This window comes from Trematosphaeria pertusa (assembly GCF_010094035.1).
Source record: "Trematosphaeria pertusa strain CBS 122368 unplaced genomic scaffold BU26scaffold_21, whole genome shotgun sequence".
Lineage (NCBI taxonomy): Eukaryota > Fungi > Ascomycota > Dothideomycetes > Pleosporales > Trematosphaeriaceae > Trematosphaeria > Trematosphaeria pertusa.
The window spans coordinates 317881-344556 of record NW_022987232.1 but is presented as its reverse complement, the minus strand read 5'-3'; the positions used below and the strand labels follow the sequence as shown (position 1 = coordinate 344556).

At 53.9% G+C, this 26676-nt stretch overlaps 12 protein-coding genes across 12 annotated transcripts; 5 read left to right on the top strand and 7 right to left on the bottom strand.

Annotated features, from left to right (window-relative positions):
* Nucleotides 1–232: 232 nt before the first annotated feature.
* BU26DRAFT_439549 (uncharacterized protein) lies at nucleotides 233–1127 on the top strand (the record flags this gene model as incomplete). Its single annotated transcript, XM_033824350.1, has 2 exons — nucleotides 233–484; nucleotides 534–1127. 2 exons carry the CDS (start codon nucleotides 233–235, stop codon nucleotides 1125–1127), a joined length of 846 nt encoding a protein of 281 aa, XP_033677050.1.
* Nucleotides 1128–1227: 100 nt separating this feature from the next.
* BU26DRAFT_164254 (uncharacterized protein) lies at nucleotides 1228–2986 on the top strand. The gene is made up of 2 exons (XM_033820185.1): nucleotides 1228–2897; nucleotides 2967–2986. The coding sequence occupies exon 1, from the start codon at nucleotides 1622–1624 to the stop codon at nucleotides 2876–2878; it is 1257 nt and encodes a 418-aa protein (XP_033677049.1). The 5' UTR covers nucleotides 1228–1621; the 3' UTR covers nucleotides 2879–2897; nucleotides 2967–2986.
* Nucleotides 2987–3270: 284 nt separating this feature from the next.
* BU26DRAFT_402818 (uncharacterized protein) lies at nucleotides 3271–3726 on the bottom strand (the record flags this gene model as incomplete). The annotated part of the gene is made up of 1 exon (XM_033822822.1): nucleotides 3271–3726. A coding segment is annotated over one exon (456 nt), but the record flags the coding sequence as incomplete, so codon positions are not given.
* A 943-nt stretch (nucleotides 3727–4669) lies between these two features.
* On the bottom strand, nucleotides 4670–5893 carry BU26DRAFT_584940 (uncharacterized protein; the record flags this gene model as incomplete). Its single annotated transcript, XM_033834620.1, has 1 exon — nucleotides 4670–5893. The coding sequence occupies one exon, from the start codon at nucleotides 5891–5893 to the stop codon at nucleotides 4670–4672; it is 1224 nt and encodes a 407-aa protein (XP_033677047.1).
* Nucleotides 5894–6919: 1026 nt separating this feature from the next.
* BU26DRAFT_439443 (uncharacterized protein) lies at nucleotides 6920–8936 on the top strand (the record flags this gene model as incomplete). Its single annotated transcript, XM_033824341.1, has 2 exons — nucleotides 6920–7138; nucleotides 8529–8936. 2 exons carry the CDS (start codon nucleotides 6920–6922, stop codon nucleotides 8934–8936), a joined length of 627 nt encoding a protein of 208 aa, XP_033677046.1.
* A 51-nt stretch (nucleotides 8937–8987) lies between these two features.
* Nucleotides 8988–11258, bottom strand: BU26DRAFT_524682 (flavin-binding monooxygenase-like protein-like protein). The gene is made up of 2 exons (XM_033830339.1): nucleotides 11162–11258; nucleotides 8988–10931 (listed from the first exon to the last, which is right to left on the bottom strand). Exons 1-2 carry the CDS (start codon nucleotides 11190–11192, stop codon nucleotides 9175–9177), a joined length of 1788 nt encoding a protein of 595 aa, XP_033677045.1. The 5' UTR covers nucleotides 11193–11258; the 3' UTR covers nucleotides 8988–9174.
* Nucleotides 11259–12388: 1130 nt separating this feature from the next.
* Nucleotides 12389–13473, bottom strand: BU26DRAFT_468013 (uncharacterized protein). The gene is made up of 2 exons (XM_033825275.1): nucleotides 13252–13473; nucleotides 12389–13158 (listed from the first exon to the last, which is right to left on the bottom strand). The coding sequence occupies exons 1-2, from the start codon at nucleotides 13296–13298 to the stop codon at nucleotides 12423–12425; spliced, it is 783 nt and encodes a 260-aa protein (XP_033677044.1). The 5' UTR covers nucleotides 13299–13473; the 3' UTR covers nucleotides 12389–12422.
* A 1012-nt stretch (nucleotides 13474–14485) lies between these two features.
* Nucleotides 14486–16806, bottom strand: BU26DRAFT_164160 (uncharacterized protein). The gene is made up of 2 exons (XM_033820184.1): nucleotides 16472–16806; nucleotides 14486–16422 (listed from the first exon to the last, which is right to left on the bottom strand). Exons 1-2 carry the CDS (start codon nucleotides 16636–16638, stop codon nucleotides 14655–14657), a joined length of 1935 nt encoding a protein of 644 aa, XP_033677043.1. The 5' UTR covers nucleotides 16639–16806; the 3' UTR covers nucleotides 14486–14654.
* A 1017-nt stretch (nucleotides 16807–17823) lies between these two features.
* On the bottom strand, nucleotides 17824–19264 carry BU26DRAFT_164157 (Nep1-domain-containing protein). The gene is made up of 4 exons (XM_033820183.1): nucleotides 19210–19264; nucleotides 18962–19144; nucleotides 18605–18870; nucleotides 17824–18553 (listed from the first exon to the last, which is right to left on the bottom strand). Exons 2-4 carry the CDS (start codon nucleotides 19047–19049, stop codon nucleotides 18077–18079), a joined length of 831 nt encoding a protein of 276 aa, XP_033677042.1. The 5' UTR covers nucleotides 19050–19144; nucleotides 19210–19264; the 3' UTR covers nucleotides 17824–18076.
* Nucleotides 19265–19569: 305 nt separating this feature from the next.
* BU26DRAFT_524677 (NAD(P)-binding protein) lies at nucleotides 19570–20935 on the top strand. The gene is made up of 3 exons (XM_033830338.1): nucleotides 19570–19908; nucleotides 19960–20525; nucleotides 20671–20935. Exons 1-3 carry the CDS (start codon nucleotides 19804–19806, stop codon nucleotides 20768–20770), a joined length of 771 nt encoding a protein of 256 aa, XP_033677041.1. The 5' UTR covers nucleotides 19570–19803; the 3' UTR covers nucleotides 20771–20935.
* Nucleotides 20936–21808: 873 nt separating this feature from the next.
* On the top strand, nucleotides 21809–24143 carry BU26DRAFT_164117 (uncharacterized protein). Its single transcript, XM_033820180.1, has 5 exons — nucleotides 21809–21860; nucleotides 21946–22217; nucleotides 22267–23017; nucleotides 23067–23561; nucleotides 23617–24143. The coding sequence occupies exons 2-5, from the start codon at nucleotides 22060–22062 to the stop codon at nucleotides 23890–23892; spliced, it is 1680 nt and encodes a 559-aa protein (XP_033677040.1). The 5' UTR covers nucleotides 21809–21860; nucleotides 21946–22059; the 3' UTR covers nucleotides 23893–24143.
* A 728-nt stretch (nucleotides 24144–24871) lies between these two features.
* Nucleotides 24872–26384, bottom strand: BU26DRAFT_164119 (uncharacterized protein). The gene has a single exon (XM_033820181.1). It carries the CDS (start codon nucleotides 26106–26108, stop codon nucleotides 24975–24977), a length of 1134 nt encoding a protein of 377 aa, XP_033677039.1. The 5' UTR covers nucleotides 26109–26384; the 3' UTR covers nucleotides 24872–24974.
* Between the last annotated feature and the right edge of the window lie 292 nt (nucleotides 26385–26676).

Below are 26676 nucleotides of genomic sequence, written 5' to 3'. Positions count from 1 at the left end.
GAAGCATTCCGGAATCTTCGAATCTCCAGCCCCAGCCCTTCTTCGCGCCATCCCGACGCCCTTGCCCCGCCCCCACCAATCACGCACCGCGGACTATACGACATCATCATCGTCAACACAACACATAAATACTCCTTAAGACCACGATGTTTAGATGCTATATCCCAAGCCTCTCAAGTTGCTCTACTTCCCCCTCTCTGCTTCGTTCCCTTCATCTTAAGATTATGACGTAATGGCCGAACGGATCCCTCCGGACGAGCAATCGAATTACGAGACTTTCAGGGACTGTCTGAGTGAGCCGATTCTGAGAGCTTTAGCGGCACCCGTCGAGAACCCGAAGAAAAAGAGCAAGAAGAAGAGGGCTAGTAAGAGGGGGAAGAATGGCGAAACCAGGTTAGAAGAGATGGGTGCGGATGGGAAGGCAGATGGAGCGGACGGAGAGAGCGAGGAGAGCGCTGCCGAGGATTTGGGGGAGTTCATCGATGTCTGATCCCCTCCCGCGCTTACAACACTCCTGCTGAATAATTGTCCAGTACCTCTCGAGCATCATCTTCCCCAGCCTGCCAGATGCCGTGCGAACGCTCAGCTACTCCAAGTTCAAAGACTCGCCGCACCTCCAGGAACGCTACTCCACGCCCCTATCCGCCCCATGCGCAACAGAGTCGCTCAACACCATCCCACCACTAGCAATCGACTCCCTCGAAAGCTACGCCCTCCTCCCACCCACCTCAGACCCCACAGACCAGCACAACTTCTTCACCCCCCTGCTCACCAGCTACATCTCCGCCGCCACCTCGCCCCCACCTATCTGGTCCACGACGCGTACCGCTGAATGCGAGCTCTGCGGTCGCTCCTGGATCCCGCTGACCTACCACCACTTGATCCCGAAGAGCACGCATGAGAGGGTGCGCAAGAGGGGCTGGCATACGGAGGATAGGCTGAATAGTGTGGCGTGGCTTTGTAGGGCTTGTCATAGCTTTGTGCATCGGCTGGCGGGGAATGAGGAGTTGGCGAAGGGGTACTATTTGATGGAGTTGATTCGTGAGGGTGGCGTGGAGGGGGAGAAGAGGGAGGTGGTTGGGAAGTGGATTCGATGGGTTGGGGGCGTTAGGTGGAAGAGTCGGTAACTTTTGCACCTCAGGAATGTCTTGAGTTTGTCTTTAAGAGAAGTAGACCAAGTCAGCTATTGTGCAGCAGCCTCGCGCTCACCGACCACCAATCGCATTTGTCCTATATCGCCCCGACCGCACCGCCACATGCGCCACATTTCGTGGCTGCTCAAGGCTCACGCGCCCATGCGCGCAGTCATCTTACCCGCATCTCAGCTTCTAAGCATTCCAACGCCTAATTTAGAAACTAGGCAATCGTCAATAACCCCTTTTGGTCACTCATAACGTATTCTGGTGCCTGGAAAGAGCGGTCGGTATGCATGACGTGTAGGTTTGTTGCTTTAATTGAGCGGTTACACGAGACGCGGATTGCTTCACATCTCCGGTACATATCTCGCGACATTTGATCTATCGGGTTTCCATCGAGGTTAGCAATATCTGCTGCCTGTTCTTTGGTCCTTCCGACCCACTCTACCGTTCTTCCGTCTGGTTTCAATCTATTTCAGGCTTCCATGGCCTCAGCCCGCTCCTCTTCGTCTCCCTTCCTGGCCCTCCCATCCTCCATCCGTCAACGCATATACGCACACCTCCTCGCCCCCCACCCCGACGACGACGTAACAACCATCAACTACACCCTCGAATGGCCATGGCTCGAACACCCCAGCAATACCACCTTCGCCGGCATCCAGCAAATCGACCTCTGCCGCTGTCCCCGCGAACACCACCCGCGCACTCACAACGTGCGCACGGAAGACCACATCTACGTGCGCTACAAATGCGTCGGCCCCGAAGTGCGGTTCAAGAGCAGTAGAGAGGACCTGTGGGTTCTCTCGCCGGCGTCGTATGCGAATCCGGGCCCGATTAATTTCTTGCGTCCGGCGAGTCAAGAGGAGTTGGGACGACGGCCGCATGCGAGTGTGCTGGCGACGTGTAAGATGGTGTATCGGGAAGCGGTGCCGCTGCTGTATCGAGGGCGCAACTTCCTGTTTCTTAGTGGTCCTTGTCCACGCGGAAGGTACCAGGCGTATGCCACGCAGGCGTTCTTTTCTCGACTCTCGCACTTCGCTCGCGAGCACGTTACTATGTTCTCGCTCATTGCGCAGCCGCATGAAGAAGATTGTAGTGCGAAGGACGTCGTGTTGGCTTATGCGAACCTTGCCAACTTCGCTCAGCACTACTTACCGTCTTTTGAGACGCTCTGTCTGAATCTGTGGGATGAGAGATTGGGCGAGGCAGCAAGGATGTTTGGAATTTTGTTGAGGGAGGGGGTTGTGAGTGTCTGCGTGGCGCGGGATCCGGTGCAAGGGGATGTGGAGGAGTGTGAGGACTTGGAAGGGTTCTTGGAAAGTCTGGGATTTGGAACAGATGTTGAAGGGACGGAAGAAGAGTTGGTTATGAGGGGTGAAGAAGTTGTTGAAATGGGAGAAGGAACGAGTATCACAACAAGCTGGACTGGCACTGTTCACAGCAGACATGCGGGACCGGTGTGGGAAGAAGTGCAGGAAGGTGACGACGCAGGGGAGTGGGAAGATGAAGAAGATGAGGATATGCCACAGAAGCCGGAAGTGCGAACAGAAGTGCACCTGCGGAAGGTGTCAAAGGTGCAGAGGGTGCTTTCCAAGTCGCGGAAGAAGCCAAACTTAAGGGAGGAGTGTGACACTCAAGTGGAAGCCGAGGAGGAAGAGGAGGGTTGGGTGGACGCGATGTTGAGCCCTACCACGCCAATGACTGCACGGAGTCGGGACACTGAAGGCTGGGAAGTTGTTTGATGGCAAAGTTGGCACGGTGGTATGTTCAAATCTTTTGTCTTACTCATTGTATACGTCATATTCCCATTGTCCTCTAACAAGGCCGAAGGATAAAATGTGGTCTTTTCTCCACACCCGCCCTGCATCCGCAATCCCGTAGAGACCTATCACGCACCTGCACCAGCTTCCGCTTTATATCCGTCGCTCTCAGCAGCCACATCATTCTCCTCGCTCTCCACCTTACCGGGCTCGCCCTCCAGATACTTCGGGGCACTAAGAAGACATCCGCACCAGTTAACGTCCACGAGCTCTTTCGTCTCCACCAGATTAGCCATCCTCCGCGCCAATTCAAAAAGGAAACTCAGATTGAACCGCTCCTCTCCCCTCAAAGACCTTCCCGCTTCATTCCCCTCCACTCCACAGCGAGTGTATGCCCACATATCAACCAGCATCCGCCGCATTCCGCAGTCGCCAGCCGTGTTCTCATAGATGATGTTAATTTCCTCGGGCTCGGGGAAGAAGTGGGAGTCGTCGTTGCCGGGTTTGCTGTTGGCTTGCTCGACGCAGGCAGTTATTATGACGTTCTTAGCGGCGATGTCTTGCAGGCGGTCGCAGAGGATGTAGAGATTGAAGAGGCGGCGGTAGACGGTGTCCATGGCGTTGCCGATCAACAAGCCAGCGTCGACTTCGGGCTTGATGGGCAATTTATTGAAGAATATCAGAGAGAGGTAGTGTCGGAAGACGTGGGGTTCTTCGGCGGGGAGCTTGATGGTGCGCTCGGCGCTCTCTTTCCAGTTTCCGTTGATGGCGGCGCGGAAGAAGGCGCTGCGGTTGGTGAGGTAGAAGGCGTGGAGATGGAACTCTTCCGGTGCATCCTTAGGCCCGACTAGGATTTTGAAGAGGTCGTTGCTGAAGCTGACACGGGGGAGTTAGCGCTATATTAATATTGCTGCAGATAAAGACTCACTTCACAAGCTCTTTGTCCGAGATCACGATCGTGCCGCGGCCAGTTGTGTTTGGAGACATGCTCGAGGTTCCTTTCTAGATGGTATGAAGGGAAGTCGAGGGTAGAAGAAGGGCGGTTGCAAGAGATGGCGAGCGGAGGTTGCCTAGTGTCGGTGCGATGAGGAAGAAAAGTTTGTCTTATATACAGAAAAGAGCTTGCGACCGACAAAGCGTGGCTGCCTGAAGGGTGACGCTTTCGCAAACTTTACACGAGTCATCGCTGGCGAAAGGGCGCAGGCGAAGGTGAATAGCATATCGACTCAGTCGCGGAGAGGAGCGCTTGATTGGAAAGGCTGCGCCACGGTAAACCTGACTTATAAACGCACGGTTAACCACTCTCTTGGATGGCCCACTCCCTCACTCTCCACTTCAAAACAACCTACGGTCCTCGTCAGGGAAGAACGTCATGCTCGACTCCGAAGACGTTCTGATCACCGAGTCGAGTCGGTTGAGGTAGGTTTACCACGTCTGAGGCGCGGGAACTCCAGAGCTGACAGGACATAATAGCTTCGACAAGATCATCACTATCACCGTCGGTCAAGGGCAGGAACAGAAAGATTTCCTCGTCCACCATGACGCACTTATCCGCCGTTCCCCCTTCTTCGAGGCCGCGTTGAAGTGTTGGAAAGAGGGGCAAGACGGCATAGTTCTTCTATATATTCTACAAAAACCGAACAGATCCAGACAGGCAAAATCCCCGCAATTCCAGATTCCCTCCCTCCCAACGAGGAAGAGGCCAAAGTCGTCCCTGCCATCGACAAAGCATATGAGAAACTATACCGCCTCTACGTATTCGCCGTGCCATTTCTATGCAAATAAGCCACCCGCTGCACGCTTCTTGCCAACCTCAACTACCTCGTCGATGAATGCCTTCGGCATAGTAGTCTTGTTGAACTCATAACTGATCCCCAGGTAGTGCTCTACGAACACGTCCCACAACTTGTCACTAGGACGAGGATAGTAGGGATCGTTCCACCAGAAACCGTCCACGATCTTCTTTAGGCCTGAAGGGTCCTTGCTGAACTTCGCACACAGGTTGAAATCCAAAAGCCACATTGACACCGTCCGGTGTTTGAAGTCCGAAACATAGTAGGCAGCCGAGGTGTCTTTTCCTGCATTCTGAATCTCTGTAGCTGATGGTGCCGGACTTATCTCTGGGGTGCTCCCAAGAACAAATTCGATGTCGTTCGCGTCCACACCAACCTTCCAATGCAGAACCGCTAGTGCTTGTGCTATCATCTTTGCGAACATTTCAACGTCGAGCTTGAGGTACTGCATCTCGTCGATATGCAGTGGGAAGTTACGAAGCCGGACATTTTCGGGGGTCATGGGACTGTCCTTCCGATATCTACCCAGATAAAGTCGGACGAGACAATCCTTATTCTCCGGCATCTTGAGGAACTTGTCCTTCTGTTTCTTGATCTCTTTCGGACAGAATGTATCCACGATGGCAGACCGGACAGGGAGAGGTAGCGGAAAGATACGTTCTGTAACTAGGCCATAATTTGGAACATCGACAGAATTCTCGGTGTCTGGGAACATAGACGCATGTTCAGACCAGAAATGGGAGGCCACGGGATCCACCCACATTTTCACCTCGGGGATGTTGATATTGTAGCTGGTGCGCATCGTTGCAGGCAGAGAGGTGAAAGCATTTTTCACTGCGGAGTGAATCTGGAAATCGTTGAATAGCTGGTCTGATTTTTGAGGAGAGTTTGGCAGCTTGATAACCATCGTGGTCCCTCGAAGTGCATACACGGTACCGCACTGTCCTTGCCCGACTGTCGTGAAAACTTTCTCTCCGATGCCATCGCGAGCCCACTGATTCTTATCGGTGCAGATAGAGGTTGTTGAGATGGCCGATTTCGTGGAGAGCATTCGGTTCAGGAGTATTTCAGGCTTGACGCTAGACATCTCTTGGTCCCCAAAGATGTACGCTAAAATTCCAAGGTAGAGGTTCCTGAGGGATTCAGTGATGGACAGCTGTAATGCAGCGGACGCATCGGTGCGCATTTCTTTGCGGCGATCCATGGCTGCGGGTTCGAGCTGCTGCACAAAGGAAGAGCAAGGTAAGGTATATTAGAGTCGAGAAGAGTAGAGGAAAGTTGCTCCCGAGTTTTGACCCTGGAACAGAAAAATTGTTGAGTAATTTCCACGGTGCGCTATCAGTTTGCAAACGCTCTACCATGGTCCGCCGTTGAATGCGCAGGTGGGCGTATCTCCCCTCATCCACGGTCGGCACCATGATCTACGAAGGGACCCCGCGGCACAGTCCCGCAAGAGCGCTATTAGTCGACATGTTCGCGTTCCATGGCACGGCAGTAAGTCAAGAAGAACTGTGAGAATGCGTATCCGCCGGAGTACGTGTATGCTCTCGCGCGCAGGTTTAATGTTTGAGATGACGGGAAGGCCGGAATATAGCTTTAAGGTAGAGGGTTATTTGGAAGATATTGCGACGGACGGAGCGAGGAGGGAAGAGAATGGTATGAGCAGGAGCGGGTAGGATTGCTATTCCTTGTTGGATTCTAGGCGCGAGCTGACTCTTCGCTAGCGGTCCGAAGGGAGGGATCAAGAAACCTCTGCGGCTGAGATTGGCCCCACGGAAGCCTGCATGAAGCTGAGCCTGGTATGGTGTGGGACTTGAAGGCTTATATATGCTAGGGAAAGGACGTACGCCTCGTCACTGATACTCTTCTGGTGGAACCCATGAAGGTGTCCGACTGCGGTTGGCAAACGTTTGTCACCTACGATGTGAAAGGTCAGTCGATTTCTAAAATGCTGGGATGCACCAACAGAGGTGATTTCGTTGTTCAAGCCCGCGACGACCTTTCATCACGTGAGTCTCGCTTTCCCAATTCGATTCACCTTCACCGCCCTCCCCACCCGCACCAGCGCCAAATAAAGTCTCGGCAAGGTACTTCGCCAAAGCAACAACGACTCCAAACTCAACCATGGCCAACGACGACAACGATGGGGCGGAGTCCAAGGAGTCCTACGTCTCCAAGTCGAAAGCACTGGCGCAAGTATTTGAGGCCGGCAGAACTACATCTTTAGCTAATGCTCAATGTCAGACTACAGCCCAGCATGCTCAAGATTCTCGTCGGCGAGAAAGAGCAAGTCTTCGTCATCCATGAGGGCGTACTCACGACAAGGTCCAAATTCTTCAAGAACGCGATGCAGAAGGGCTGGAAGGAGGCCGAAGACAAGATCGTGAAACTACCCGAGGACGACCCGACCGCTTTCGAACTCTATGAGCAGCTTGTATACGCTGGCCACGTTCCGGGGTTAGACGACACGATTATGGAGACGCGATGGGATATGCTTATTGATGTCTGTAAAGCGCCTAGGGTCTGTGAGGATGAATACGTAGCGCTCTGTCAGCTGTACGTCCTCGCGGAAAAGCTCCAGGATCTCCAAGCCAAGAACTCCACGACCAAAGCACTCCTATCGAGATTTCGTTGTGAATACGACGCTGTCAATGACAATGCGTGCCTTCCTTGCGCACACGCAATCAACATTATGTATCGCAATACACCGACCATGTGCCCCGGTCGCGAAGTCCTCGTCGATCTCTACGTGTGGTATGGTGGAGCATATGCCATTATGGAAGCAGAAGAGGAGTGCTCCGAGTATGGAAGTCTGCCGGGAGATTTCCTTCGGGATGTGGCGTACAAGGCAATCCACATACGAAAGATACCTCGAGAGAAGGATTCCGCTTTCCATCCCTACAGGCAACCGGACTATTACAAGGAGCAGGAAGAGGAGGCATGGATATCGTTCGAAAAGCGGAAGCGAGCATAGTGTGAACGGCTATATCACCGTTGGCAACCGCGCATTAAGCATGCAAGGCGCTCTCAACACCATGATACTGAGCGCATGTGCCAGGGAGATGGTTATGGGCGAGCGGGCCATGCTGTATTTTGGAATCTGTCTTTGAGCTCAAACCACTAGGCTAGAATCGACGAACTGCCTTAGGGGCTATGATTGGGGCTTGACATGAATAGGCTTACACTGGTTGTCTTGATCTTACGCGTGGTAGCCGACCCACTTAGATGATGTCGTAATTCGAAACACTCGCTATGCGGGAAAGACGGAACTTAGGCGCTTAGGCGTCGACTTGGTTTGTGAAATTTGACTTACTGACAGCCGAAATTCCCCCGTTTTCACTCATGGACAAAAATGGACAAAAGTAGCGAAGCTCCGCGATTTCTATCCCGACTGGTTCCTCTTTCTCGCTTCACCGTCCAGCCAACAACAACCTGGAGCTTTTGTCATCTCCTTATCATGGTTACAGACACAGCTCAGGCGATTGACCCGAACAAGGCTTACGAGTGGGTTTACGCGCCTCTTCGCTACACCGCACGAGCTACTGACACCAATAAGCTTCACCAAGACAGTCAAGGTCCAGGTCGGCCAGAATGACGAGCGGAAAGAATATCTTGTCCCGGTGGCGTTGCTCACAAATCGCTCCGCATTCTTCAAGGCGGCTCTGAAGGACTGGTGGAAAGAAGGCGCCGACCGGTCGATCAAGCTCCCAGAGGACGAGCCAGACATCTTCAGCCTATACCTATATCTTGTCTATGGTCAGGATCTGCCGCTGAAGAGCCTGAGTGAGGACAAGCTCAAAGAAGTATATGAGGAGGACATAGGGGGCAGTGCGGTAGAGGCCGAGAACGGCGCGCAGGCCGATGACTGCTGCGATCCTGTCACCCTCCAATTCGGAACCGAAAGCTACGTACTCTGCAAGCTGTACGTCTTCGCAGAAAAGCTCCAGGATTCCAAGGCCAAGAACAAGATCATGGACACGCTCGTGGATAGGATCGAGCAAGACGTGACCATTAGCTACTTCCCCAATCCGAGGGCCATCAAGGTCGTCTACGACGGCACACCGAGTGGATCTTTGGCTCGCCGCTTGATGGTCGATCTCTACGTCGGAAGGGATCTCACGCGTTTCTTCGACACTCCAGACTGGCATCCCGAGTTCATGGCCGATCTCATCAAAGAGTTTTACAAATCCGCTCATCTACGCGACACAGACCTTGCGAACAAAAGGAAATATCACGACCTGGAATAAGCGGGACATGATAGGTTCGTGGGCCGTGGGGCTGACTCTGAGGCACTTGCGCCATAGGACTGCATCTACTTCGACGAAAACCAGGAAAAGGCTGCTAGGTTACTTCCGTAGTATATTCAGCCGACAAAATTGGAAGCATCATGGGAGTTGTAGAATGGAGGAACAGTATTACAAACGCTTCCGAAACCCATGTCATTCAGCGCTTCAACAGATCATGACGCCCACTCACATCTAAGATTCAGACGTTCTTCTTCCACTCCGCTCTATCCCCCATCCTCTCCTCCCACTCCTCCACCAACCCAGTATAATCCTCCGGTCCATAGCTCTTAAAGCACTCCGCACCCCAATTCCTCATCCCCAACAGCTTCCCCTTTCTCTTCCCCTCAAACCCCAGGTCCCGCATCAGTGCATCAAAATAAGGCAGTGAATCGAATACCAGATCAGGGAACTTGTTCCCATATCCCATCGCATTCCGCACGGCGCAGTACTGCGTGTCGCGATATGTTTCGTACTTCAGCTGGTCTAGCGAAGTAGTAGGAAGTGGAAGTGTGCCGTCGAAGTAGGCTGCCAGCCAGAGAGATTGCAGATACGCGCATGACGCATTTCCGAGCGACATCAGTGCGCCCGCGAAGCCGATAGAGCGCCGTTCGAGATCGGATGGAGGAACGAGAAAGCGGTAGAGGCGATATGGCTGCTGATTCGGGTCTGCGGTTGGCGTATGGCGAAGGTCGGGATCGGGGTGATGTACCCTGCTCGTGTCGCGTGTCTTGAGGAAGGGATAGCGATTATACAGCTCGTTCTCGGCTTTCTTGACGAGCGCGATATCGTCGATATCTGGATGTCGTTTCGTCGGCAGACCAAGCTCTTCCTCCAGTCCTTCGGGTTTGAACTTCAGGCTTCCTCCGAGCTGCCATCCAGTTGCGCAGACCACGGCATCGGCCTCCAACTTTTGCCCTTTCTTCAAAAGGATCTCTTTGCCTTCGCCTAACTTATCTACTTCGTCCACTACGATCTTGATCTTTCCGTCTCTGACCAAGTCGAAGAAATTCGTCGGATAGTTCAGGATACTGAGTGCGTTTCCGACTTCAAAAGCGTCCCTCCAAGGCCTCAGCTTCTTCATCTCGGGATGCTCGTTCAACTTATTCAGCTGGATCACATCATCGCTTAGAATTCCCCAAAATGCGCTCATGACTTTGCGTCCCAACCAGGTACCGTGGAAAAACCATCTCATCCAGCCCTCAAAGCCGGAGGATTCTGCCCAGGGACAAGGCGACATGAGTCCAAAGAAGCGCGTGAACACCAACTTCTCGAGCCACAGACCCAGCGGCGTAACGTGAGATGGAGACATCCAAACCGGCCCGTTGCCTGATGGGCGAATGAGCATCGTGGCGGATGAAGAGGGTTGAGTAGCGCATGCATAGGCAATATCCCACGCAGATTTGCCGCCGCCGATGACGAGGGTATGCGTGCCTGGCTTAACGATGTCGGAGAAGTGGGCTGGGAAATCGTTGGAGTGGATAACCGTAGGTGTGAAGCTCGGTGAGGTCGGATATCGGGGCATAAACGGCTCATTGGTGAGGCCAGTCGAAAGAATCAATTTCGCCGTGCTGATCGTAAATGGCTTTGCATCAAGATCTGCATCTGCAGCAGTAGATCGGCAGTGCAACTTCCAACCTCCTTCAACCTGCTCCACGACTTCTACCTTCGTGTTGAGTCGCACACAATCCGAAATCCCATTCTCTTTGGCGAAAGCGCGCAGGTACTCTGTCATTTTCTCAGCTGGCACATGCTCGCCTTTCTTGACGCCAAACTTCGCTTCATCCATTGGGAAGTCGGGGTTCTGATATGTGCCCCATAGGTTGTTGGTCTTGAGTCCTGGGAAGATCCGATGTGGTGCCCATGGCCCACCAATCGAAGACGCGGCTTCGGCGACGAGGATGCGTGCCGTGGGGTGCAGGCGGTGATACGTCACGGCGGACGTGATGCCGTAGAGGCCTGAAGTGGGTATCAGAACGTGACATTATCGGATCAGCCAAAGCACGAGACAGTCCCAACACTTCATGCCTCCGTCATCCGTGCCAGCTTCGCAAGCCAATCGCAACCAGAAGATGACAGCTTTCGATCCCAGTACAGAGGACGAGGGATATCACTGGGGATTGATGACCGAGAAGAGGGGAATAAGCGTTGTGGCCCAAGCTGGGACGTAACTCAAAGAAATAACGTACCAGCCCCAACAACGAGCAAGTCTGCCTCCATCATGCTTTATCGAAGACCACTGAAATAATTAAAACTACACACAAAAGGGCGTAAAGTCAGCTCGCGGGATTCCCTGCGAAGGATGAGGTCGTCAAAAGATTAGCTGGGGTAGGGCTAAATATAGCCCAGGCACTTGATTGGCTGATCCGTGTCCCGCAATTCGGGAGGTCCTCCGACCCCAAAAGCACAACCATCTTTGTCACGCAGAAACGGCCATATAAGGACCCGATCGCAGAAAGGGGAATCTGGAGTGAGAGCTATGTTAAAGCCTCTCGTTTTTGCTTTGCGGCTGCACTTAGCCTTCACAAGCCCCTAGGTATCCCCTCCTCCCCGCATGAACTCGTCGTACGCGAGCCTCGAAGCCCTCAGGCGCCATCATCCTCTACGACTCTTTCCTCGCTAAAGGCGGGGATTCTCCACCACTACCATTGCCCTCCGAGGCTTGGAAATATGTAGTTCAAGACGTCCCGGAGACGGCTGCGCTCTTCCATCATGCCCTGAACAAGATCAAAGAGGAAATCTACCGGAATATTCCCTTTTAGCAGATGAGTCTAGTAGACATCCCCTAGGACAATGTACAGATGGATGAAAGGTTCTCTTATTGGATCGTTTTCTATGGTCTCGTCATAGATTTGAGAAATCCCATGAGCCTCCGGGTAGCAGCTAAAATGCTCCGCGGCCTCGAGATAGGCTGATATAAAGTAGGTCCTTTGACTCAATATGCCAGAGCGTCTCACAGAGGATGTAGAAATTCTCGAGGGTCGCTAAAACGGCATTTTCCGCATGGTCATGGAGTATGAATTTGCTGGAGCAAAGGTACGGTACGTGTGAGAACCCTTCACATGCGGGAGAAGAAATAGCGGGCAGAAGCTCGAATCACGCTTCACGGGGCGGCAAACCTGAAACACTATTTTGACCATCTTTCATTTACTTGGATGGCAAATTATACCGACTTATTACCTATACCGCGCGCTGCCCAACTCCAGCCTGAAGGCTTTCGAAGTCGCCGACATTGTCGGAAAAGACGTCTTCCGCTTCGGTCATGTCTCCGGGGTGAGCTCTATGTCTTCAATACCATCACGCATTGCGGTTGTGACGGCGAATAAGCACGACGCTAGCCCTTCTAATGGGTAAGTCAGCGTCTCATTGGTTCCTTTCAGTAATTGTTGATAACTTGTAGGCGGAGTTGTACGTACCTATTCGATGCGTGCCAGAAGTAGCTCTTCCACTTCAGGCAGAGTTGGAGAGAGTGTCCTTTCCGGCGTTATCTTCCTCGCCCTCGATTTTACGGTGATAATTAGAGGCATCACGGAGTCTAGACGCGGCGCTCGGCTTGCTGCGCGCTCTAGCCATGCCAGCCATGACATCAAACAAGAATTCCGCGGGATAGTCATTCGCAGACATAGTGGAGAACCAGTGCTCCTCAGCGTGAAAGACATAGAGCTCGGTAAGATATTTTCGAAGTGGATCTGACGCTGGCGTATTGCGGTAGACGATGCCAACGGGGTCTCTTCCAGGGTGGTGGTTTTTTTTGGTGTATGGGTTTAGCGTTGATGATATCTCCACGAATGCGGAAATGACAAGATTGCTCGCTCGGTCGTCCTGGAGCATATCGCATAAGACATACAGCTTCCCGAGTGTCTCGTACTGGTTTAGTGTCGAATCAAAGGCTGCCTGCTGGAGAGCTTTGATGTCTTTTTGGCATTCCGCTTGGTCAGCTTTTGCTTCGGACTCTCGTACCGGAATACGGTTGTGATAGAGGATTTCGAGGTAGAGGGTGAAGATGGAGGGATCATCCTCTGGCAATCTGACTGCTCCATCCTCTGCTTCACGCCAACTAGTGCCGTCCGTCAAAGCGTTCGCGAAGAAACGCGAGCGAGACGTGAGAAGAGTCTTGTGTACGTTAAACGTCTTGCATCCGTCGCCTTCGCTAACATGTATCTTGATCATGGGATCTGGTAGGTAGCTGCCGCGCGTTAGCGGGGGAAGCTGCAGGTGCATGGATTCAGAGAAGGGGAAAGTCTAAGGCAGACAGGACCACTCAAGAGGCTGGACTTACCTGTGGGCCTCCTCTTTCGGGACAAGCACATTCTTCTCACAGGCCATTTCGATATGTAGATTTGGGCTTTTGCTCCTGCGGGCTGGGTTGGTGCACAGAGTCGGCGATATCGCAACGGTGTGGAGGGCCGGTTGGCGCTGGTGTCTCGGTCGCTTGGCTGTTCGGGAAATAATTTCGATAGTTCTTAAGAACTTCAATACAGAAGGCGCGGAAGCAAACTGGATAGGGAATGCACCGACGTCAGGAGGTAGTGAACGCAGTCGTGCATGTTCTCGCCAACCGATGATACTACGAGGAGCTCGTATTTTTTGAGTCACCAGTATTGGTGCACTGACCACCCAGATCGGTGACTCAAAAAATAGGAGCTCCTCGCGATGCTGTTTGAAGGGGTAGCCTGTGAAGTAAGGTCGCTCAGTCTTTGGGATAAAGCTTACAAGGAAGGTGCGTCTAAGGTCCTGTGACCAATCCTTGCATGCCCAGTCAACTGAATGCACGGTTAACATCCTGTCAAGTGAATAGCTTCTACCAACTTTATACTCCTTTTCCTATCAGATACAAGGCTCTTTTCACGCCCTCAATCCAAATCAACTTCCAAACGCAAACGTTACATCTCCGGGTACTGCACCATAGTGAGTCTGCCTTGTGAGGGGTGTGGAGGCGTGAGTGCGCTGTATTGTTGTATGATGCGGGTGGAGAATCAGATGAGGGGCGCTCACTGTGAGCCATAGAGGACAGGGATTGGGATTGAAGGGTTAGTCAGACAGCTTGGGAAGGTTAGTACTCTACTCCTCCCCTAGAAGGCTTACGAATTTGTCACAAAGGATAGTCTCCAAGAGTTGTATATAATTAAACGGCAAGGAACTTAGCTTCTTAAGACCTACCTCTCATCCTCTACAAGTAAACTCCAGAACAGGAACGCCACAGTCCCTGAGACTACTACCGCACCAGGCAACATCAACAAAAACATTAGAACAAGTGACCAAATGAGTAGAACCAAGCATGAAAAACTTCCCGAAGGACAGGCCAGAAGATTAGTATATGCGTAGTCTAAGTTTACGGATCCCATGTGCCGTCTATCGTCCAGCGCTGTTTCGACGGAAGGAAACAGGTATGAACCAAAGCAAAAAAGGAAGACTAAAACCAAAATGCGATGCCGAAGATGGATGATTGGATGGATAAAAAGACCAAAGACGATGGATGGAAGACCGTAACCGAACTGAATCTCTGAACAGGGACGAAGGAGGAAGGAAGGCCGATCGAGACCAAAAGACCAAAGATGCAAAGCGAGCCGAACGCAGGACCGTAACAACCAGGAGGCAACGCAAAGGCCCCCACCCAATGCAGGCTCATTCGACCACAACTCCGAAACAGACCAAAACTCTTCGCACTGCGCTTGACTCTTACTATCCCTCAAAAGGCCTCAACTTCTGCCCCATCGCATAACTAAGCATACTCCTCCCCTTCGCCTCCTCCCCTCCATTAATCATACTCGGCGTAATGCCTCTTATCGGCAAACTCGCCACCGTGCCCGCCCCATACTGCACGTCCCCGCTAAACATACCATCGTACTGTCCATGCATCAAGCTATCCTTCCTGCTCACACTACCGCTCGCTTTCGACCTCGCAGGCTTGACGGTACTCGCGTCCGAGGGTTCGGAGATGACGGTGGGAAGGCGGGGGTTTCCCTCGTCGGCGGAGTGGTAGTCTGAGTGGCGGGAGCGGTGCGATTTGCGGGATGAGTGGGAATGGCGGGAGGATTTGCTGTGTTTGCTGGCGGTCGAGCTGGAACTAGAGTGCTTGCTGCTTCGATGGCTGCGGTGCGAACGCCGCGAGGAGGAGCCTGCGTTGGATATGCTGTCGCTCGGCGCAACCGTATCCGCGTCGTCGATCTCCTCAATTTCCAGATCGTCGATGAAGTCGCCGTCTTTCTTGCTCACGTTCGACTTCGTATCCCGACCTAATATACTGCCAACAATAGATTGTGCTTTTGATCCAGGCTTGGATGGCGCTTGCGAAGGTGGAGGAGGGGAAGCCGCTCTACTTCTACTACTACTGTGTTTCGAATGCGATGTATGTCTCGACGCGTGCGTATGCGACGACTTGGCTTTGGACCTGCTGGAACGATGCGATGCAACGCTTCCCTCGCTACTCCTCCGCGGGATCTGGTCGGGTACGAAAGACGAAATGAGCGTACTAGGAGCGACGCTCTGCACCCTCGACACGGTACTCCTCGCCTTCTCCGCCGTCATCAGCTCCGGGCTGGTCATCGACCGGTGAGCGGTGAACTGACTCCGCGACGGTGCGACAGAGTATGCAGGGGCATACTCAATGGCCCGGGGTACTCCTACCTGGGTAGGCGGGACTGTTGTGTACGACGGGGAGTGGTAGCTCAGCGGGGCAGCCTCGATCGCGCGTTGGATATACGCACTACGTTGAGCAGTCGAGTAGTGCGAGTCGGTGTCGCTGATGTTGCGGTGTATGGATTTAGGTTGTGTTTCGTAGATCGGCTGTGGGTCTTGCATGGATAGCTTGGGTTGTTCGGCGCCCTGCGCGAGCTGCTTTACTGCGGCCTTGGCTTGCTGGAATGCGTTGAATTCCGACTCTTTCTTTGAGCTATCTTGCTCGCTCTTGACCATGGCGTAGGCAACTGCTGCGCCGGCTGCGGCACCGAGGAGGGTACCGATGATCTTCTTTGCTGCGCCGTCGCCGGCGTCTGAAGAAGGGACCTGAGGTACTGCGACTGGCGCGGATACACTTCTATTCATACTGCCCGCTGCTGACGGCGCTTTCGAGACGACAGAAGGAGCTTTCGAAAGAGCTTCGGTAATTGCAGGGACAAGAGCCTGCTTCGATGCGGTCTGCGTTGTGCGAGCACTGGCGACACTTCTGTCGTCACGGACGCTCTCCGAAACACTCCTCTGCCATGTGATGACTCTACTATGCTCGATTACGGTCCCGTCATCTCTGAGGTCGGGTCCATTTTTGAACACGACTTCAATGCTGTTGCCGTCAAGGTCGAGGATAGCAGCATTGAAGTGACCATCCTCATCGCTCCGAGTGGCTGGTGCGCCATTAGGACGGCCTCCGGCGTTCAGGGCGGCGGTGTAGAAGTCTCGAACGGCAGTACGACTGGGAGCGGTGAAGGCGATGTGCGCGGCGCCGGCTTTTACGCTGCCGTTTGTTAGTCTAAGTGCTCCTGAAGATCAATGGGGACCCTTACCCAGGCGTTTCTTGGCACAAGAAGAAGTCGGCATCATGGATACCAAGGCCAATCTGGTTGCCTTGTTGTCCAATATAGCGATATCCGAGGGGCTGAAGAGCAGACAGAAAGAATGAACAGGAAGTTGGTAGGTGGGAAACGGTAAGACCGATGTGAGAGACTGGCATTTTCCGAGATGGCGGTGAACGGGTCTGAAATGAGAGGACGAAGATGTGTGCGGCAGATAAAGGAGGATTAAGAATATGCTATGATTGAATACGCAGCAAGACACAGAGTAGTCTGGATACACGAAAGGCGTGATGTTGGGTTGGAATAACAGTCACGGTACGACCTGGGGTTTATAACTCGCCCATATCCGGCACGGGCGTTTACATCCATCGTGAGCAATTAGCAGGGCGTTCCATACCGTTGCGGGAAAGCCGTCTCTAGCACGCCCCACTGATCTTGTTGGCTGTCCGGGAGGCCGTGGTTAAGTCGTGCCCTCGAGCTGCCACATGTCAACGCATGCAGCTAAAGTTGTGGCAGAAGCGAATGAAGCGGATTGGGCCTCCCATCGGCCCGAGTCCGCGAAGGCATCTGTGCGGCTCTCGCCTCACATCACAACTCCAACCTCCTCCAACCGGAACAATGCTCGCGCGATCAATCTGGCTGTCTCATGCAGCATGCAGCCGCAAAGTTTGTGATCTGGGTAAGCCACCTGTCGCCGCGCTGCGCGCACAATATATCGAGTGACGCCTACGCAACAAAACTGACGCAGTAGAGTATGAGGGCATGCGCTCCGTGGAGTGACCAGAGCCGAGGACAGCCTCAGCAATGCAAATTAGCGTCCGCCTCATAAGTTGCCGCCTTTCGCTCCCAGCCAAGCTTCAGGGGTCTCGGGTATGCAATCGCCTTTTCTTTTTGGGAGGTTCTCTCCACTTCTGAGGCGGCGGGCCGCGGCATTCCCGCCTACAGCCTTGGAGGTAGGTCTTTTGTCGCATGCGCAGAAGCACTAGTCTTGTAGAGAGCCTTGGAGCTGCTCCGGGGGCCGTAATCAGTATGTTGAATACGTGATATGACAAGTCGCGGGTCATCGTTGGGATGGTCGCGAGAATTTTCATTCGCAGATATATGAAGGCTGACGTCGTCGAGCCCGCATGTCCCCGAATATTGCTCCGAGCGGTCTACCTATTATACTATCTGCATAGCTGGATCCAGATAAGCTCCAAGTACGAGCGCGTCGTAGCCGGCTCGTGGAACCAACCGCAATGAAACACCTACAATCTTCCATCGCGCGAAATCCAGCGCAGCAAGCCAAGAAAGGAGACACAGGAGACGCAGAGCAAGTTGATTACTCCGCAGGGCCCTTCATCGAAGGGTGGTTTTGGACGTTGAGGCCGAGTATTGTTTTGTTGTAAAAGAAAACTCAGACAGACGCTCAAAAACAAAAAGCAGTAACCGCATCGGCTGTCGATGTTGCGATCTAAGCCTAGATGCGCGTCCCGCTAGAAAGTGCACTCCTGTGCCTCAATCTCTCTCGTAATCCGGATGTCCGATTCGCTCGAATCGACGATAGGCGGCCAAACGGCGTGTCCTGTGAGGATAGGCCAGGTCTGATCGGGCCGGCTAGATGACTCCCCATACGTCCTCTGCGGCGTGACAAAACTTGCTGCATGCAACGCTAGCGCTGAGGTTGAACTGGCTGATAGCAATGGTGTCGTCCTTGATGGCATCCGCGAAATCGTCGTTGCCTTTGGCCATGGCTCCAATGAACACTGCGATGCTCTCATTCTTGTTGAGGCCTTGGATATAGTCGCGTACACGTACCACTTCGGAGTCGAAACTGAGCGTGACCTTCCGGCAGTTGGGGGGCAAATGGTCCGTGATGGGATTCTTGATGACCTGGATGAGCTTCTCGTTGGAGGTGGTTGAACGAATCTGATGTCTGTGGAGGAGCTGGACCATGAGCCCAGCAAACCGCTTGAATGTCCGCGGAATTCGCACGGTCGGGCTCACCTCGATGAGTACGTTGCGTGCGGTCTGGATGTAGATCTGAAGCTTGCCAGCTTTGTTGATCGGCGAGTCCAGTAGGGTCAGCAGGCACTACGAAATCCTGTTAATCAGTGAGCGGCAGCCGATTCCCGGTGGACGCACCTGATGGGTGATGTCTGGCCGTGCCTCGCTGATGTCCCGACCCATCTTCCGCATCACGCCAATGTGATCGTCACTGTTCAGCAGGTTGTATTTCTCCTCTCTACCTCCAGGGCCGCGGCCAGATCCGTGTGACGCTTTGTACGTCTCGAGCGTCGCATTGCACAGGACGACTATTAGCCGCTGCGTATCCTTGTCGCTGCTGGGTATCGGGGCGTGCTGTTCGGCGACGAGCTTGGGCAGGTCCGGCGGAGGAAGCGATTGTGTCCCTGCGGGTTGAAGCACTATCTTAGCAGTCTGCATGTTGAGGGTGGAGCTGGGGGCAGGGTAGAGTAGAAGAGCAGGCTGCGAGGAACGCACTTATCCGTTTGGTGCCCCTCTCGGGTGAGTCTCGGGCTGACTTGCGCTCAGTGTCGTTTGCTGTTTTCAACACTGATACTCCGGCCATGGTCGACTTAGTAATGCTCGTTCGAACTAAGGCTCTCGAGTGATGGGCCGAGGTGTGGTAGGGTGATAGATGACGGGAGAAGGTGGAAGCGGAACCTGTGCAGTTAGAAGTATCTGGGAAAGGGGGATTACAACAGCGCTCTGGTAACTGTCCGACGAACTTGGTGAATGATGTGGAAAAGACGGTGAGAGTCGTCTCTGTGCGGAAACTTCAACTCGGGCTAAGGATTTTCGCTACTGCTTAGTCGCCGGGAAAGACCCCGATGGTTATGTAAGCTAGAACCAGATCACGTGCGAACACCTCCGCCGAGCTCCGAGGAGTCGACCGTGCTCACTGCTAGCCATATCGTGCGATTGAGCGTGGGCACTGGAATAAAGTAGACTAGCTTTGTCATTCACCGCCATGCGTGACAATGCTGTTCACGGACGTGGATCGAGCCTCCTTAGGGACTATTCCGACCAGCTTCGGGCGTTCGACGGCGTTTCGGAGCCAAGCATGCAATCCTCACACCTCTTCCAGGTACACTTATTGGCCATCTACCAGGCAACAGCAAGCATCGAGCTATGGAAAGATGTCTTAGTCTCCCCCAAAATGTAATTCTACGCCGGATGACGTTCTATTCTCCGAACTTGTAACCGTCGTAACTCCTAAAGCCATGATGTTAAACAGTATAAAACAGCGCTAGTCTTCGACTACGACCACAGCTGCCATCCCTTCCAACTCTTTCCTCAGCTCAGATCGCTGCCATTCAACCATGACTTCTCAACTCCCTTTGCAAGGCAAAGTAGCCATCGTCACTGGATCCTCTCGTGGAATCGGCGCTGGCTTGGCGTTTGAGTTAGCGCGGAGGGGTGCCAAAGTAGGTTGAGCATCCCCAGACAAACCCAACAATGGCTGATGCTACCTGCAGGTTACCATCGTCTTCACTTCTCCCAAGAGCGAGGCATCGGCCAAGGGTGTTGCGTCGAGAATTGCGGCACTGAAGAACGGTAGCGAGGCGACCATCGTCCAAGCGGACCTCAGACAGATCGAGGCTCCCGACAAGATAGTAGCGGCAACGCGAGAAGCATTCGGCGACAATATCGATATACTAGTAAACAATGCAGGAGTGCTAGCAGCGAAGACCATCGCGGAGACCACAGCAGACGACTATGCCGCAATCTTCGACGTGAACGTTCGGGCACCCTTGTTAATGACCAAGGCGGTTGTGCCGTACTTAAGAGCGCCGGGGAGGATCATCAACTTGTCTTCTGTCGGCGCGCGGGAGGCATTCGAGTCTTTGGCTATATATTCTGCGTCTAAAGCCGCCGTGGAGGGATTGACGAGGGGCTTAGCAGCTGACCTCGGGCACGCCGGCCACACAGTAAATGCTGTTGGGCCCAGTCCAACGGAGTCTGATATGCTGGGTGACGTTCCCAGCGAGTTCGTAGAGCGGCAGCTGAAGGAGACGCCTGTCCAACATCGCTGTGGCACAGTGTAAGTCCACCTCCCGTACCCCTTTGCAAGGCCGAGGCACCAACTCCACGTCTTCCCGGCCGACATCTAGGAACAACGGAGGGGCTTGTGGTCTGCTATCGATCTGTCGTGCATGAAGAACCTTGCTAACTGAGTTTCGTTTCAGTGACGACATTGCTCAGATTGTGGCGTGGCTCTCAGATGAGAGTTCGCGCTGGGTATCGGGACAAACCATCTCCGCAAGCGGCGGGTATCTCATGCTCTGAGCGAGCTCTGAGGCAGTTCACGATACTGGCCGTGTTTCCTCGGGCGTTTTTCAGATCGGTTTCCTTGGCCCGCCATGACTTCCAAGACTGCAGATGTTTGATAGGACTAGAAATAGACAGGGAGAAGCAATGCCGAGGAATAGCTGGGAAATGCGACAATTGAAACAATGACCGAACAGCCCAGATCGGGATGAAAGTGCTGCCTGTGCCGACTCCCAGCACGTGGTCGCTGCCAAGCTGGAGGTGAATGCTCTACCCGTGGACTGAGCTATCCAACGCGCAACTCTGTGTTCTTGGGCGCGCAATGCCGCAGGTACCAAGCTGTGCGAGGATAAAAGCCGCCAGCTGCATCCGTCTTGTGTTTCGGTGTTGGTCACCTCAGGGCTGTCGCATCGCGACCGCGCGGCGCTGTTCGATGGTTGTCAGGCAGCATGTCGTCCGCGGCCCCCGAGAGCGCCACGGCCATCGGGCTTGTTTAAGTTGCGAGGGCGAGGCGTGTGGTACGAAGTGTGAGAAAACGTCAGAGGACGGTGGAGGTTGATGTTCGAAGCGGTTAGGGCCGCCGAGCCCCGTACAGGCGCCGGCCCTGGTCCCTGAAACTCGCGTACGTTTCAACCAGCATCTTGCGACACCCCTCAGACGTCGCGGCGCCGAAGTCCACTGCCATTTGCCTGTCCAGCGCAAAAATGCCATCTCTTGTCGGGTTTCACGAGGACTGGCTAGGCCTGTTCGGGCCGCCTCTGGCTCCCCATTGGGCCGCTCGAACTCTGGGCGCCGCACCTCCCCCTTGCGATACGCTCACTTAGCCCGCCTATCTCCTCCTGTCGCGAAGGTGGTTCGATCTCTGCTACCATTTTGCTACTTGCCTTAAGCTTTGATTCCTTCTCCACGCGGCCTCGACCCGTACCCACATGGCGCTGCAATGATATCCTAACTGTTGCCCCCCGCTCCTCTGATAGCCCTTCCCGCCGTGCATGTGCTTATAGTCTTTGTTTCCCCTTTGGAGAGCCTCCGTTTTCATGCCGGTGCTTCTTTAACCGGTCGTACTCTCTCCTGTACCTTCTATTCTTCAGTGCGGGCACACCTGCTAGTAAGTCTCTCCAACCGTCACCACCCTCGCCATACCCATGGCTTTCTCAACGCCACCGCCCGTATACTAATCACTCACTGTGCAGATTTTGGTCATTCCTTGAACTCTTTCTTGTATACTTTGGCCACGTTCAGCAGGCTCTGAAGATCGGCGACATCTAATACTGGCCTTCCCGCCGCACTCCACCTAATCCCACAACATGTCGGCCTACTCAAGTCTCACAGGCCGAGAGCGGTCAAGATGGCCTCCGCTCACTCGAATGCTCATGTCCGGCGAGATGTCGGACGAGAGGCCGCGACAGCTTTACTTCAAGGAGAAGGTTGACAGATGGATGGTCAACGAGGGTTACCGGCGATTGTAGGACCTCGCAACCCCGCCATTTATTCGGGTATGCTAACTTTTCCAGATTCGTTTTCGTTTTCTTCATCCTGCATGTCTTCGTCTTCGTTTTCGGCATGATGCATTACGGGCTGAAGGATAACTCGATCGGCGTCCGAGCAATCTTCGGCCTCACATTCCCCATAGCGCGCTCCGCAGCGTTAACGCTGCACGTCGACATCGCCTTCATCCTCTTCCCGGTCTGCAGAAACCTGATCTCCATGGCCCGGCGGACGCCCTTGAACACCATCATCCCCTTCGACAAGAACATCACCTTCCACAAGCTCGTCGGTTGGTCCATCGTCTTCTTCTCGTGGGTGCACACGATTGCGCATTGGAGGAATCTGTGGGTATTCGCGCAAGTCAACAACCTGGGTTTGAAGGGATTCATCGCCGCAAATCTGTTGACGGGCCCCGGATGGACGGGATACATCATGTTGATTGCGCTGATGGCGATGGCGCTCACTGCGGCCGAGAAGCCGCGACGAGCCCAGTTCGAGCGATTCTGGTACACGCACCATCTTTTCGTCATCTTCTTCATCTTCTGGTCCATCCACGGAGCCTTCTGCATGATCAAGCCCGACTTCGCGCCCTTCTGTGCCGGAATCGGTGTCTTCTGGGAATACTGGATGTATGGTGGATTTGCCTACCTGGGAGAGAGAGTCGCCCGCGAAATCCGTGGAAAGCACAAGACATACATCTCCAAGGTCATTCAGCATCCCAGTAATGTTGTCGAGGTGCAGATCAAGAAGGAGCACACCAAGACCCAGGCCGGTCAGGTACGTTTCCTTGTCGCCATCGGGTTCCTACAATTGCTAACAAACGTAGTACATCTTTCTGTGCTGCCCCGAGGTCTCTATCTGGCAATACCATCCGTTCACGCTCACTAGCGCACCTGAGGAGGACTACATCTCTGTCCATATCCGTATAGTCGGAGACTTCACGAGATCATTTGCAAAGGCGCTGGGATGCAATCTGGAGAAGAAGGCTGGCGGCGAAAAAGGTGGAAAGGACAGTGGCGAGGAAGTCGCTCTTCGACAGATCCTTCCGCGAGTGTACATTGACGGACCCTTCGGATCCGCATCCGAGGACGTGTTCAAGTTCGAAATCGCTGTGCTAGTCGGCGCCGGTATCGGCGTGACGCCCTTCGCTTCCATCCTCAAGAGCATCTGGTACCGGATGAACTACCCGCAGGGCAGAACGCGACTCCGAAAGGTCTACTTCTTCTGGATTTGCAGGGATTTCGGCTCGTTCGAGTGGTTCAGGTCGCTGCTGTTGGCCATCGAGGCGCAGGATCTCGAGGACCACATTGAGATCCACACTGTAAGTCCACCCAACCTGTCAATAAAGATGGACGAAGAGCTAATGAAGTTCCCAGTACCTTACCGCCAAGATCAAGGCCGACGACGCAACCAACATCATGATCAACGACGCCAATGCCGAGCAAGATGCCATCACCGGCCTGCGCGCCCCCACCAACTTCGGCCGCCCCAACTGGGACATGATCTTCAAGTCGATCCGCAAGATCCACGCGCCCGCCGAAGCAGGCGTCTTCTTCTGCGGCCCCAAAGTGCTCGGCTCCACGCTCCACATCAAGTGTAACATGTACTCGGAGCCCGGCTTCAACTTCGTGTGGGGTAAGGAGAACTTCTAGTCGCGCACTCAGTGCGTCTCAGTATTCTATCTAGAGGAGGCGATTCACTCTGCATTTTGCGCGAAGGAAGAACGATGAAAACAGCGAATTCGACACTTATCACCCGGTACATATTACTTCTACCTCTATCCCCCATTTTCCCCATCCTCCCATCATGGTTGGTGGTGTTGTTGTTCGATCTACGTGTCTTGTCGTCGGTTTTTGCAGCGTATTATCATCATTAGTACTGTACCCCCATTCCATTCCCTAATCTTAAGAAGGCTGCAAGCGGCTTTCCTGGGATTTCGGAATCGACCCATCATCACGATACCTTAGAACCACCCACTTCCGTAGTAGACACTCTACGAATATTCAAAAAAATTTGAAGCAGATTCAAAACGTGACTTGAGCCGCCCAAGAACGCCGATGGCCTGATATCTCAGGAAGTCCCACGTGTTAGGAGACTGAGAAATGAGCGACAAGTCTTGCCTGCAACAGCCCTGAGCGCCCAAGACTTCTCAGATGTCCTCCGCGGAAGCAACAATCACGCCACTCCCATTCATGCGCCGCCGCAACTGCGAAGCACGCTTCAAGCCACTCAAAACACTGCCCGTCGCCGCGGCAAATCCTGCGGCTATTCCACTGCCCTGCCTGCTCTTGAGACGCACCTCTTGGCGCCATGGTTCCGGATGCCGCTCGTGCATGGAACGACAGCAAGCAGGGCCCGCGGGGCTCGGTATTCTCGGGTCAGCCTTGCGGGTTAGGGACCCCTCGGCCGAGGATGGTCAAGCTTTGGGTGTTTCGAGCCAAGTGCGTGTGTTCCAGGTTGCTGGAGCTTGCGTCGGCTTGGCGGGAGAAGGGTTTGGGCTTGCGTGGATGGGCGGCGCTGTGCGATAAGGGTGGTGCATGGAGAGGTGGAGGTTCAGGGTACGTGGCTTTGGGGTGATTCGGATGGGAGGTGAAGCCTGAGGCTACGCAAGCTTGTAGGGGTTCCTGGTGGAGTGGTTGTTTGGGCGAGCCGCGGCATGGGCACAGGGGAAGAGGAGTTCATGCAGAAAGACGTGGAAGACGGCGAGGAGAAAACGCGTGGAATTGTTTCCCTGCTAGAGAGATGCTTGGGGAGGCTTCTTCCACCCATTCCGGCGCCAGTCATTCAACTCCACGAGGCCCATGATCTCTTTCTGCCCTGGAGCAATCGCCTCCCCGACACTTGGGTCATGAGCGCCCACGACCAAGATATTGACCTTCTCTGACATCGTCTTCGCGCGGCCCATAGTGTCCATGGCAACCTCGGGATCGGAATGCATCGAGCTCTTCGAATACGGCGGTCGCGCGGTCAGTCTCGGATCTTTCAATAGCGAGGGATGGTGATAGGAATCGCCAGCCAACAGCACGAAATCATCATCGCCGGATGCGTTCGTCTTGACGCGGACAAGCATCATCTGATGCCCAGCCACATGTCCCGGGGCATCGATGATGTACGCCACACCGTCGCTGAAGACATCGAAGCCGCGGTCGAAAGGCCCCAGCCCAATCCATCCCTTATCGCCGGGATCCCTTAGCTCAACAGCTTTATATAAACCCTCAGACTTCGCCTGTGCAACCTTGCCCACCCTCTTATCTCCCGCTTTCTCAAGAAGCGCATCTGACACGAAGGCTTCTACAATCCTCCTACTGCCATCCATAGGTAAGTCCTCACTCAACACAGAATGCTTCTCATCCTCCGGATACCCCGGCCGCGCATAGGTGCAACACGTCGGACCGATCCAGAGCTCCGCTTTCGCGAACCCAGCCTTCGCTCCGTCGCCCACGTGGTCGAAATGCATGTGCGAGAAGATGACTGCCTTGACGTGCTCAGGCTGCTGCTCTGGACTCCCGTGCTCTTTCAGAATCTCGGCTGGGGATTTCGGCTCGCAGTCGAACGCCGGCAGCACGCCCTTAACGACGCTGGGAGGCAGGTTGTGCAGGTCTTTCCGCATGCCGAGATCGAAGATGTAGTGGTTGCCCGTGGGTAGGTGCTTGATTAGGAAGACGTAGTCCGGGGCGTAGAACTTCTTGGAGTAGGGTTCCGGGTTCTTCGGGTCAAGCGAGGCGTTCGGCTCGTTGGGACCCGGTAAGAGCGTGAGGGCTTCCGGGACGGCGAGGCCGCCCGCTTGGAGGAGGTACACTTTGCATGTCGAGTCCGAAGAGGAGGAGGGGATTGGGTGCCATGGGAAGTCCGAAGGAGGTTGAGCCATGGTGAAGGATGATGGCCTGAAGAACTTCAGGATAGGATATGAGCCGAACAAGAATTGCGTCCTAGAGAACACACACGATGCAAAGGTCAGCTTATAATCGTCTCCAGCGCTCCTCAACTCCGGTCCCCTTCCGGCATTCCATCAGCATATGACGTCACGCCCATTCTCGCTTTGATTCGAACATCTCGCGGCAAAAGCGAGAACTGTGAGTCTGCCACTAGTCGCCTTCTATAGCTGCATATGAAGGAATAGAAGAAAGATTCCGCTGCCTATATCTCAGCCATGCACGGTTAAAGGCTGCCTTTAGGGTGCTCGTACGGCATCACAAAATCGGCTTAGCGCTACTCGCTTAAGCGTTCCCTCCTCAGCCCACCTCTACGGCATTTCTGCCAATGTCATGGGCAAGGTCGACGATAACGTTGAGGCAGTCATTGTTTAGGTCCAGAAGGCGAAGCTTCGGGCTAGGCGGGAGAATCGGGCAACGTACAGTCTTCTTCCATGCTTCCGCATTTCGACAGGAGGATATCCTATCCGCCAATTCCTCTGGCGCTGGCAAGTTGAAGAATTT

What these genes read in the sequence shown, in the direction of transcription:
- BU26DRAFT_164157 (XM_033820183.1), bottom strand. Translation starts at nt 19,049, where the DNA reads ATGGCCGGAGTATCAGTGTTGAAAACAGCAAACGACACTGAGCGCAAG. An exon ending in GAGGGGCACCAAACGGATAA is followed by an intron (nt 18,871 to 18,961) that starts GTGCGTTCCTCG and finishes TTCAACCCGCAG; the next exon opens with GGACACAATCGCTTCCTCCG. An exon ending in GGCCAGACATCACCCATCAG is followed by an intron (nt 18,554 to 18,604) that starts GTGCGTCCACCG and finishes AGGATTTCGTAG; the next exon opens with TGCCTGCTGACCCTACTGGA.
- BU26DRAFT_524677 (XM_033830338.1), top strand. Translation starts at nt 19,804, where the DNA reads ATGACTTCTCAACTCCCTTTGCAAGGCAAAGTAGCCATCGTCACTGGA. An exon ending in TAGCGCGGAGGGGTGCCAAA is followed by an intron (nt 19,909 to 19,959) that starts GTAGGTTGAGCA and finishes TGCTACCTGCAG; the next exon opens with GTTACCATCGTCTTCACTTC. An exon ending in CAACATCGCTGTGGCACAGT is followed by an intron (nt 20,526 to 20,670) that starts GTAAGTCCACCT and finishes GTTTCGTTTCAG; the next exon opens with TGACGACATTGCTCAGATTG.
- BU26DRAFT_164119 (XM_033820181.1), bottom strand. Translation starts at nt 26,108, where the DNA reads ATGGCTCAACCTCCTTCGGACTTCCCATGGCACCCAATCCCCTCCTCC.
- BU26DRAFT_524682 (XM_033830339.1), bottom strand. Translation starts at nt 11,192, where the DNA reads ATGGAGGCAGACTTGCTCGTTGTTGGGGCTG. An exon ending in CTTGCTCGTTGTTGGGGCTG is followed by an intron (nt 10,932 to 11,161) that starts GTACGTTATTTC and finishes TACCCACTTCAG; the next exon opens with GCCTCTACGGCATCACGTCC.
- BU26DRAFT_164254 (XM_033820185.1), top strand. Translation starts at nt 1,622, where the DNA reads ATGGCCTCAGCCCGCTCCTCTTCGTCTCCCTTCCTGGCCCTCCCATCC.
- BU26DRAFT_164160 (XM_033820184.1), bottom strand. Translation starts at nt 16,638, where the DNA reads ATGCCAGTCTCTCACATCGGTCTTACCGTTTCCCACCTACCAACTTCC. An exon ending in TTGTGCCAAGAAACGCCTGG is followed by an intron (nt 16,423 to 16,471) that starts GTAAGGGTCCCC and finishes AACAAACGGCAG; the next exon opens with CGTAAAAGCCGGCGCCGCGC.
- BU26DRAFT_468013 (XM_033825275.1), bottom strand. Translation starts at nt 13,298, where the DNA reads ATGGCCTGTGAGAAGAATGTGCTTGTCCCGAAAGAGGAGGCCCACAG. An exon ending in CCGAAAGAGGAGGCCCACAG is followed by an intron (nt 13,159 to 13,251) that starts GTAAGTCCAGCC and finishes AACGCGCGGCAG; the next exon opens with CTACCTACCAGATCCCATGA.
- BU26DRAFT_164117 (XM_033820180.1), top strand. Translation starts at nt 22,060, where the DNA reads ATGTCGGCCTACTCAAGTCTCACAGGCCGAGAGCGGTCAAGATGGCCT. An exon ending in AACGAGGGTTACCGGCGATT is followed by an intron (nt 22,218 to 22,266) that starts GTAGGACCTCGC and finishes TAACTTTTCCAG; the next exon opens with ATTCGTTTTCGTTTTCTTCA. An exon ending in CCAAGACCCAGGCCGGTCAG is followed by an intron (nt 23,018 to 23,066) that starts GTACGTTTCCTT and finishes TAACAAACGTAG; the next exon opens with TACATCTTTCTGTGCTGCCC.